Genomic DNA, 12,156 nt, shown 5'->3' on the forward strand with positions numbered 1-12,156 from the left:
GCTGGCAAGCTGAATGAAGAATATATATCAAAGACTAGAACTGCATGCTTGCTGGCTGTGTTGTATTCACAGACTGGGACACTGACATCTCTGCAAGGACCCGAAACAACACCGTTACACTGCTCATCGCTATTATAAATCACAATCCATTCATTAGAGATGCTGACTGTTCAGAAAAAATCTAGCCCCTACAGGCACAAGGAGATGGAAGCAGAGCTGAGATAACGAGATCAGGTTAATACAAACCATTTGAAATAGAACATTTTATTTGCATGAATATATATATACATAATAATTATATGAGTAGAAGACCATGGGGCAGTGAGGATTTTTAACACTGAATCTACAACACTGCCTATTTTTTTTTTTTGTAAGTGCATTGTTTGCTCTAGCCTTCTCACCTTAAAAAGAACTGTGAGAAGTTCAGAGAGAGGCAACAGCAATAATAAAAGGAATGGGACTGGTTTGGTGATAGATATCTATAAAATCAGGAATGGGAAGGGGGATGAAGAAGAATCAGTGGCGTGCTATATCTTCCAAAATAAGAACAAGTTGCATCAGTGTGGCTAGGAAGAGCTCATCAAGAACATAGACAAATTCGGCTGTTTTTTTGTACAGCACAAAGCAGAGCTGCAGGTCTCTTTCCCGAAGTGTACTGTGAACACTGAAAGCTGACACAGGTTCAAGACAACACAAGTTCACGAAGGAGAAATCGAGTGTGAATTACTAAGCAAGTAGAATTGACGTCTACTTCAAGATGCCCCTGCTCTAAATCATAACCTTAGAAGTACCACATATGCTTGCCCTGCTTTAATTCTTTCCTAGGCACTTCCTTACGCTGCTGTTGGAGAGAAGGACTAGTTGAACCTCTGGTCTGACCCAGGACAGCCATGCCAATGCTGTGTTTAGTATCTACTTGCAGAAAAAATTCCTGGTATTAGCTTCAGAGTCACTTGGAGGGATGACTGGATGGGAAGGCAGCTTTGCAGAAAAGGACCTGGTGGTCAACAAGCTGGCCATGAGCCAGCAATGTGCCCTTGCACCAAGGCAGCTAACGGCACCCTGGGCTGCTGCCAGCAGGTGAAGCGAGGTGGTCCTTCCCTCTGCTCAGCACTGGTGAGGCCACACCTGGAGTGCTGTGCCCACTTCTGTGCTCCCCAGTACAAGGGGACATGGACATACTGGGGAGAGTCCAGCAAAGGGCCACTGAGATCAGTAAGGGACTGGAGCATCTGTCGTACAAGGAGAAGGCAATAAAGATGGGACTGTTCAGCCTGGAGAAGTCTCGGGCAGGACCTTATCAATATGGTTAAATAACTTATGGTAAAATGTAAAGAAGATGGAGCCAGACTCTTCTTAGTGGTATCCAGTGACTAGACAGGCACAAACTGAAATAGAATAAATTCCACTGAAACTTGCGGAAAAGCTTTGTTTACTCTAAGGATGATTAAACACTGCAACAGGGCTGCCCAGAGAGGTTGTGGCATCTCCATCCTTGAAGATATTCAAGCCCCAGCTGGACACAGTCCTGGGTACCCTGCTCTAGCTGAACCTGCTTGAGCTAGTGGTTGGACTACATGATCTCTCAAGATCCCTTCCAACCTCAACCATTCCATGATTCTGCTAAGTGGCTGATACCTCCCAAATTGCATTTGCCAAAGGACCTTCTCCAAAAAATAACCAAGCCTTCCTGGGGAAAGGCCAAAATCTACATTCATCTCAGAAAACACGGGTCACAAAACAGCCTACAGCCAGTTTCTTGGCCCAGCTCAGGTGACTTAAACCTAGGTGAGTGTGAAGCTTGTCTTTTCAACTTCAGTTGGAGGGTACCATGTGACTGTAAAGCCCTTGGTGTGGCTGCCAATCTTACGTTTTGTGCTGGAGACAACAGTCTCTCTAAGAAAACGCAAAACTCTCATGATTAGCACAACCGGTGTTACCTGTATATTCAATTTGACTTGATCATGGAACAAATCAAATACATTTTCTATAGATTATGCTTTCCACCCATTTATGAGATTACAACATAATACAGAGATACATTATCAAGACTGCTTTCCAATTTAAACCTTCACAAAAACTCAGCAAACAAAACCCAACATGTATTTCACTTCGTTTCACTATCATAGGGACGATGCAGTGCAGACAGCTACGTGGCATTCTGATAACAACCTTATCATCCTTGCCCCAGCCTTCAAGAGAAGTGAGGAAGCATTACAATCTTCTGCTGCAATCAATAAGACTCAAGTATGAGTCAAGCAAATTTTTCTTCGTTTTGATGGTATTTTTTGTTACTTTCATTAAATCTGGCACAGTGACAGAGATGAGGGTGCCCATTTCTTTCTCTTTCTTCTCCCCTGAACTAAAACGTGTCGAGAATTGCTCTAACTCAGCAAAGTGTTATGTGAGATACGTGCTGGGTGGGAGTCTTCTGAATATTGCAGTATATTTCTTGTTTATCTTGCACTATTACGTATGGAGCTGTAAGACTCACATCCAACATGCTGGCATTGATTTTCTCCTCTGAATCAAAAAGGAGGATAGTGCTGCATGCACTGTGGCTGGGAACTAAGAAATTTCAATGTTTTTCTCCCACGACAGGTAGGTGGATTTGTGTATCACTTTACAAGGAGGTGTCATCTGCCCCAGCTTATGTTGTATTTTCTGACTTGGCTGGGCGCATGTCAAGTTTTGTTTATCACTGTCCCAAAGCTGTGTATATCGTGATGTTATACAACCAAATTTGGCACATACTGGAAGAAGCAAGCCATGTTTTTTTGGTTGAGAAATGTGCTGTCAGAGATCAGCACCTGGCATGGCTGACTACTTACAGTATGAGACAAGGGACACGGGCTAAACTCTTGTTTCTGGACCAGTGAAGATACCTCCATCAGCCCCCCAGGAGGGAGAAGTGCTCTATGATCTTCGCAAGCAGGCCCCTGAGGGAGCCTGTGGAAAGGAAGGAGAAGAATGGAGCTGTTCTAGTGAAGGGAGGGAAGACAGAAACGTGTGAGACAGAACGAGGAGAAATGTGGAAAAAAAATGCCCCAGCAAGTTGTGTTTCCTGAAGAGAGCTGTGGTCTTACAGTATGTACAGTTACTGTGGGCCAAGCCAAGCTAATTGTTTCTGGCAGCAAACAGTTGTTCAACCAAAGGAGTAGCTCCATACCTTACCAGGAGTACCTTGGTACATAAGTACGCTCCCAATCGTCCCAAAAACTGATTCTATGTGTTTTTTCCAAGTGAAAACAGAACTCCTCAAGAAATGTGCTTCCTTAGATTAGGTATTAGCCAGCAGTATTCACTTTGCAAAGGCCATTGGTGGAGTCTTAATACAGGTGTAGGGATCCCATGGCATCACTTACAAACTGCAAGTGCTAGCAAGAGGCAGCACAACTACGTGGCATTTCCAATGTGCCTGTGGTTTGCAGAGCGTGCTACCCACCTCATCAGATGCTCTCAGCACCGCAGTCCTGCTCTTCCCCCCGGCAGTATGCTGGATATGGAAAGCACACTGACGTGACAGCAGTTGTAAACGTCCTACAGTCACGGTAAAACACAGCCATTTTCAGCTATGCAGAGAAAGACCTTGTGTTTATTATGGTGGTGACTCTACCCTGTGTAAAAGTGAAGTTATGGACACCTGATGGACTTATTCATTGCTAGATCTGTGCCCTTCATGTAAAGCCAGCAACGCTCTTCAGGTTGGAATTTTCCAAATATACCTTTGACAACCCAGTTCTAAAAGCCCATGGGAAGAGACATGACTACTTTGCTAATTGATGCTGATACACCAGGGAGAATCTGCACTGTCTACAGCAGGAGTTTTCCCTTAAAGTGGACTAGGTCAGTTGGATGGCAACTGCACCAAGTCAAACAGTAATTCTCACAACCAGACCCTCTTTCCCTAAATTATTACACATCCACAACAGTTATTACTACGGTGGGAAAACTAGGTACTCAGATGTTTGGAGAGACCAGCACTGAAACAGCATGTGTGAATTTAACTTCAGCTGCCTGTGTATGTGTCTTGCATAGTTTCAAGCCACTTGGAACTAGCTGATAATCTAGTTTGGCCTCTTGCATAATCCAAGACACACTTCCCTCTGGTAGGAGGCCTGAACATATTGTGCTCAAGAACTTGTATTTTTAATAACAGTACAGCTAGTACTTGGCTAATACATACATTTCAGAAAGGCATCGAGTCGTCTTCTGATGGCCTCGAGGAGATGCAGAATTTACCACTTGTTACATTATATCCTCAATTGCATAAACTGTCTTAAGTTCTCCATAAGGACACTGTTTCATTCTATACACAGGACAAAATCACTTAGCTAGCAGCCATTCAGTATTTTATTTTTGCCCTTTTTATTCAATGCATAGCCTTAAAAAACTTGTTTACTGCACATTATTCCAGCTCTGTTCTGAAGGCAGAATGATTAATTTCTTTACAGGCTTTTCTATAGTGCTCATCAGATGCTTCTAACTTGTTATGTGCAATTTCCTTGCTTTTGGAAAAATATACAAAGGAATGACATTATGTGGCATCCTATAACTACTGCCATGATTCATATCAGCAGGGATAGACCAGACCTTAGCTAACAGGTGTAAACCACAGGCTGCCAGCATGGCCAAGCTAAAGGAGATGAGGCACATGCTTAAGCAAGTGATTTTCACTGATATTTGCTGGCACCAGGATGGGAAGATTCAGAATTTTAAGGAGACTGCAGACTATGAAGAAGAAGGACTCATACAGGTCCACGTTCCTTTGTCTCTCTCATAAGATCGACCCTTCTAACTCACCCTTTCCAACATGCTGACACATCAGCCCAGGTGTCTCGGCCCAGTTCCTTGACTCAGTCTCATTCTTATCTATCTAGTCTTACCCAGTGTTACCTATCTTATTGTATCTTATTTTCTACCTATCCTTATTTGTCTCACTTTGTTATTGAGTTTATCTTTCCTCTTCCCTACTTGCTTATGGACTGAGTTTCTGGCCCCAAACTCCTCATGTCCCTGTCTTTTTCATCTCTCCTAAATTTCACTCCCATCCCTTGACTAAGAGATGATGGAGCTTACTGGGTTTTGAGGGGAATGAGCATTCACAGACTCCTTAGAGGTTTCAGAAATATATATCTATTAAGTACGCATAAAATGTCTTTTAAAGGTTATCACTTGGATAACCTAGGAATGACTTTCTTTGGGATGGTAAAAAGCACATTAATGATGTTACAAAGACCACCCATTCCTGACCAAACCTGGAGACACTAAAGCACAGTAAAGAAGACATCACAGAAGCTTTTAAGGTCTCTTCTTTAGCCTCATTTTCAGAAACAGTTAAGTCATATTGGGTGACATTTTCTGAAGTAAACTGGGCCAGCACAGATATGCATCTCAGAAATTTTTATTCCAAATGGCTATAGTTTCAGAAAATTGCAAGCAACTGAAAGGGGAAGATACAGTATGTGGTTCTGCTCATAAAACAAGACAAAAATGAAAGCTATTAGTATAATGTTGGCATCTAACTTGATGGCTGCTCTAATATCAGTGACTTGTCTGAAACTCTGATGCTAACTGAGCAAAGAACACCATTCTATCTTGCCATGTTTTTACTGACTGATTTTGTAAAGGCTGCATCACAGTAACGAAGTAATATTGCCCCATATAAGCCTGACATACACACAGCTGTTCTGCAACCTTCTCTTGACATATGCACCAGCTATTCACTTGCTGGTTTTGCACTGAACATTCATTATTACCAAATGTATCTTCCCTTGCCTGTAGGTTCTACTATTTTATCTCAATTATAACTTCACTTTACATTTGCCCTCTTTTGCACTGATAACCCTTCTGTTTTGGAGTTGCCTGCAAACCTCATCAGGACCAAATTTATGTCAGGAAATACAAATCTGCTAGCAAAGACAGAACATGGTCACATGGATATAGAATTCCTGTAAGAATTAAATTAGTCAAGAAAAACTTCTAAAATCCCAGAGAGACTAAGGGCTACAGTTGCCAAGACACATCCTTAATGAACTGTTATTAAGTGTTCTGATTTCATAAGAGAAGTGGGTTTTGGTCTTCCACAAAGCTCCCTGTATTGTTATTTTTATTAAGCTCTAGGCCCAGTGTCAGTAAATAAGTTTGTCTGGGGGATGGTGCAACAGAAAAAATACTTGCCAGATAGGAGTGTTACCAAAAAAACCCCACAAACGTGGAGCCACTGCCTGTACACAAGCTTGGAGGCTAAGCTGCAGCTTAAGACAACAACAGATTAATTTTATATTAAACTCATTTGAGTAGCCACAAGACTCTAACCCAAGGTTTGCAAACCCCATATATATCTATATTGTATATCTATATTCTATTGTTATTTAGTTTAGGTATTTCAAACATCAGTCATACCGCTTATTTAAAATGCATAACAGTTAGTAGGAAAAGCAGCAGAGCAGTAAACTGATTTGAAAAACCATCAGCCTTTGTCAATTAAAATATTTACTTCTAACACAAGTCCTAATTAGTTAAAAACATTCAATCCAGTCTTAAAATAGAGGTTCGAGCTACCCAATTTATTCTTGGAACAGTGACTTGCTCTCAGGATTAGGAAGACAATGGCATCCAGAGCAAGCATGAGCCCTCTCCCCTCTCGTTACAGTTAATCAGGAACATAAATACTATAATGGAGCTGAGCCCCTGCAAACTCACCAGGCTGTGCATAATTTCCACTCCAGCTGGATTCACTGTGAGCGCTTCATCATACAATTGCCTAGCCTCCTCCAAATTGCCTTTCATCTCTGCAAGCCTCCCACGCATGTACAGTACAGCATGAGATGTGGGGAAAAGACTCGCTGCCTCCTGGATGCAAAAGCCTGCTTCTTTCAGATGCTGCTGTTCCATGAAGAGTTCAGCTAAAAAACAAAAAAAGACCTTTCCATTAGTTGAAATAAGTCAGCGACCTTTCTGCACATTCACTACACATCATCTCCCTTAAGCATATTAAAACATGAAGCCATGATCATGCACAGTGCTTTACTACTATGGTTAGCGGATTGACAGAGTGGATTTTTTTTTTTTTAATGCCAAGGGCTCTATGCAGATGTTCACAGACATCTTTAGGTGTTGTCCTGACAGAGGATGGCCTTAAGGATTCCTCAAGCGGGAATGTAAACAGTGCTGAACTGAGCCCTAAGGAAGCAGGGCTGGTAGCCACTTGGAGCCATCTTTTGTATTTCCAAATAATCTGGGAAAAAAAGAACAGAATAAGCAATCACTGTCTAACTCAGAACTTTAAACATGTCAGAATAATAGGATACATCTGACTGAGTTGGACACTAGAAAACTTTTTAAAAAGAGTATGTCCACATTTTAAAAGGTGACTAAAAGTGTTTCTCTCTGCTTATTTGTCTAGTTTATGAGATAGCTGGCTCTTAAGTTTTCAGAAACTATTAAAATCAAAAGGCTTGTATCACAGAGACTTAGATTGTTTATTCATACATTTACTTCCTCATACATACTCTAAAGAAAAACAAAAGAGAGCTCTTGGAAGAGACTGCTCAGTCATTTACTTTCTCCGACTATCAGCAACTATGTTAGTAGTTTTCTTAGGAAAAAAAAATATAACAGGCATACTAATGTGCTTTACTGTCAATTTGTTAATCAAATAATTCCTCAAGTTAAACTTAACATTTCATAATGCATCTCATGGCTAAACTTTAACATTTCTGAGTATTTATTATGCATTAAATCCTTGCAAAAGGTTTCAAAAGTAATACTCAATTTTCACTGCCGCGTAACTGAAAAGGGAAACTGTATTTTTAGATACATATATATGTATGCATGCACATACATATATATAATACTCTCTCTTCATACAGCAGCCCTTGCTCTTTGGTCCATAAGCTGTTTGTGTTCTACATGTTATCACTGCAAAAGCTCCAAGTCTCTTCGTTTGTTTCAACTGATGTGGAAATGCATGTATCGACAGATCGAGAGTCCAATTTGAAATAACTAATTCACGCTCCAGACTTGGATAAATAATTCTGAAATTAGACATCACCTTAAATGCCCTGACTTTTAAAGGCAATGAGTATTCTCAGGAAGTCTCTGTGAGGGAGGGAAATTAGCCTGAAAATTCCTCTTAAATAGCTTTGAAAGTGTCAGTTTCAAAATGCTGGAAGACCTAGATGACTGTGGGGACTTGGCATGCTGACATGGAGCTTGCTGGGTAGAGGTGAGCAGGAGAGCATCCTGAATGCAATCCTCCCTCACCATGGAAAGGTTCCTCCTTGGCCTATCTGACATGAGACTGAGACTACAAATAGCCCTTCTACTGGCACAGTGCAAATGATCATGTAGTGAAATGAGAACGTGGTTGAATATCCTTCCTCTTCTGAAGGGGTCCTTCTGGAAGAAGGGTGAGACACTGTCAAGAAAATGCTCAAATATTTCTTAGACATTCCCAGGTTGTGCTACAGATAAATGTCATTCTCCAAGGCTGTCAACATGAGCAAAACATTAGTGCCTTGGTAAGAGCTACACTCTTTAAGAGTGACTCATCTACATTTCTCTCTGGTTAATCATTATAAGATCTCAGGATGCATCCCTTCCCTTGGCTCCAAGAGGCTGCAGCTATCTATAATAACAGAAAGCAAAGCCATGTACCTTGTCAAGCTGAATATGCACGCAGCCCTATTCAAAAGTTTGTAGGACAGTATTTTACTTGCACTTCCCAAGGAGCAGAGCATTTTCCTGACAAGTGCTGCAGAGCAGCCGACACCTTGCACGTGGCAATAATGAGGATGGGGATGTGCAAGGTGACAGATTCACAGCCTGCATACAAACACTTCATCTGCAAAGTTAGCACAAACTCAGCAGCACAAAAGAAGGGGTGAAATCCTGGCACTATTTGAAGTCAGCAGAAGTTCTGGATATTGCCATATTAAAAGCTCTATTAGCAACTAACAGAACAACGTGACTTGTTTCATTTCAGAGAAGAATTGGGAGCAAAGGGGTTTAGATGTGAAATCACACACAGCCGGTGTTTCAATGCATACAAAATAGAGAGTACTTATTTTTTCTTTCAACGGTGCCTGTAAATCTTCTTCAGTAATAACAATTATTTAGAGGAAGTGCAGCAACACAGAATCTAAATAAGATCTACAAATTGTATTTTATGGTATGGTAATGTAGCATATTAAAGTTCAGTCCATTTCTTCACAGTTCAGCATGATTTAATGGTGTGGGAGGCCTAATTTGCACAAAAAAAGAATGAGAGAGGTGCCTTTGGGTTATGAAAGGAGTGTACTCACCCAGCTAAAAATAGACATTAAGGGAAATCTTTAAGGCCTGCATTAAAAAGTGTTTTCTGTGAACTCATTTGTCACTTCTATTATGTACTCGTTTTATTTACAGATTAACAAGACACAAAACATGGAATAAAAACACAGCTGGAGGCAGAAATCAAACCCAAAAAACAAGGGCTCATTAAATTTATCATGGTAATACTCCTCCCTCCTCAACAGTACTGAAAACGCTGAAACACCTGTCTTTGCGTTACCTTGGTTAGCAGACTCCCGTCCACTGGATTATTCAGCATATCTCCTTGTATCACCTAATTATGCCGTAAACAGACATACTAACCAAATCAGCAGCCCTTGTGAGGAAGTTCTGTTATAGATACGTGGCACCTGATTCCACTCCAATGCAGAGGGTATCTCCTCAGGTTGACATAGGTAGAGAAGGTCTGTAATCTTCATCCAGTAAAAGCTTCGGTGTTTCAGGGAAACCATTTATGAACCTCCAACTATGGGACTACATTGTTCTTGGTACTGACATTCTTCACAGCTTTGAATCCAAAGGCCATGCTTGCAAGCTTCCTTGCTCTCTCAATTAAAATCATCTTTATAAAAACCTAAACAAATGTACATTCTGTTTTGAACTAAGTACCACCAAAGGCTATCTGAATGCTACTGAGCAAAGAGAGATGATCATCCTGGATGCACCACCTCCTCTATTAGCCTCTCTGGATAAACACTAGAACCTCTGCGTGTGAAAGATTATTAGGAAATATTTCAGCATTTTTACCTATAGGTATGGGCTAAGACTTTGCACTGCAGGGATGGGCAAAGAGAGGATGAATTGTGCACTGTCTCCTTTCATTCACTACTTGAAGCTTGAGCTTGAGCCTGCACCCAGTGAGAACATGAGCAACTATCCAGCTGACTCCAAGGTCCAGCCTAACACGATTCCTTTCTTTCCCATATCTACCTTACACTTCCCATCCATGCTCTCTGGAAGCAGCTTTTTCTGCTGTTCTTCCAAACAACTGTCCTCTTCTCTTGTGGCTATGGCCTCCTTTGTCTCGACTTGCAACTAGACTTCCACTGATACGCCAGTCTTAATGCTGGGCCCAGTCCCTGAGCACAGCACTCACCTCTACTTGGATTATCATTAACTCCTAAAATGAGCTCCTAGTTCTTCCAGCTGTTTCTGCGAGCATTTAAGCTCATCTACAGTGAAGATCCTCAATTAAGTGAGAATTCCCAGAAGTATATAATCAGCGAGTGCTCTCCAAAGACCAGTAACAAATGTAGACACTGAGAGTACTTCCCAGAACACTGACAAAGCTGGGTCTCCTACAGTCAGGCTCGTTTTTTTTTTTTGTCTCCAAGATAAATTATTTGACAGAGCTGTTTTACGGAGTCCATCAGAGGTGCAACAACAGTGTAATGTAGGAATGTGTGCATCACAGTACTAGTCTGAGGAACAGAGCTGCCTCCCATCACCTTGAATGCTGACTCTATTCCCCATTTCCTAAGTGTTTCAAAGCAGTGTCAAGAGTGATTGCACTTGTCACGACAGAAGCAGCAACACCTGTAATTCTAGCCAAAAAGTTAAATTTATTTGAAATGTATTTCTGCAATGTGAACAACCCAAGAGGCAAAATTTCATCCTTGCAAATCACATCTGGTGTTACCCAAGATGCAGCACTTAACTCCCACAAGCAGACTGCTCCACGTCACTCGGTTGAGCGTGCCCGCTGGATCTAAAGCACTTGCCTACTCTCATCCACCCCGAAAATGCTGCTGCACAGTGACATGGCCAGTGCAATGTGGCCAGGTGACCAGCAGGATGGTGCCGTGGGGAGCAGCCCTTCACACTTTAAGAAGGTGAGAGCACCCGTGAGGATGTGTAGGGAGGTAATTTCTGTTCCACATCATCTGCCTTCAGGAGCTATTAATCCTTGTTATTGGAGCAGCCTGTAGCCAGTTGGAAAGACCCACTCCTGTGAGACAGCTCTGCCTTCAGCAGTGACTATGGAGCTATTACCTTGACAAAGGGTTCCCCCGCTGCCTTTCCTTTCTGGCAGGTAACGCTTAGTCATTGTTCTGTATTATGACACCACCCTGCACGCAGTAGCTTGACAATTTGCAAGCAGATTATATCGAAGATTCCTCAAGCTGTATCCTGGCTGCAATAATTTCTTCTGATGCAAACCTTTGATACAGAAATTCAGGAGAGCAGAAACTGACACATGTCTCCAGCCACCTGAGCTCTGCTGCTTGCTCTTTTGAATGAAACAACAGATTTATATCCTAAAAGGCTGCCTTTGCACGCAAATGAGTAGTTAGCTGAAGTCCAGGGACCCACTTTAAATTTCCAAGCTTCACATCTCACAGGGGCCGAAATGGCCACTAAACGTTAAGAGTGAAAATTTCTGGAAGCAACACAGAATCACCACAGCTACCTTCTACACTAAACAGCACAGTCAAAACATTATTTGAAATACTACAAGACAGCCGGGTTCCTTTATGTGAAGTGGGGCCCTGCTCACTGGTGAGGAAACAGCTCTTTCCCAGCTGGGAAAAGCGAGCCACCATCTTGCAGGCAATAAGGCCACCACTGATAAAGGTGACAAAAAAATGCTTCTGTTGGAAGGGCACCTTTGGGTTTTCTTGTACCCTCTCTTAAAACACATGTTACTGGCTATAATCAAAGAAAGGACTTCTGAGTCTTCATATTCCAGCCAAGTCTAAATTCCTATTTTCTGTCTCTGGTATGAATAAATGTCCTGCTTCCTTCTTGATGATTGTGTACACTTTATCACTTGCCCAAAATTTACTGAGCAGCTGAGGAAATACTAGTATTTGGGACCCT

The 12,156-nt window shown here is 41.8% G+C and overlaps 1 protein-coding gene across 2 annotated transcripts in view; it reads right to left on the bottom strand.

Moving 5' to 3' along the window:
* TTC7A (tetratricopeptide repeat domain 7A) overlaps positions 1-12,156 on the bottom strand; it is a 176,334-nt gene that overhangs the window by 32,713 nt on the left and 131,465 nt on the right. For both annotated transcript variants that reach the window (XM_065630962.1, XM_065630963.1), the window contains one exon: positions 6,706-6,908. In XM_065630962.1, the coding sequence (XP_065487034.1) occupies positions 6,706-6,908 (203 nt within the window). The remainder of the gene's footprint in view (positions 1-6,705; positions 6,909-12,156) is intronic.

This window comes from Caloenas nicobarica, chromosome 3 (assembly GCF_036013445.1).
Source record: "Caloenas nicobarica isolate bCalNic1 chromosome 3, bCalNic1.hap1, whole genome shotgun sequence".
NCBI lineage: Eukaryota > Metazoa > Chordata > Aves > Columbiformes > Columbidae > Caloenas > Caloenas nicobarica.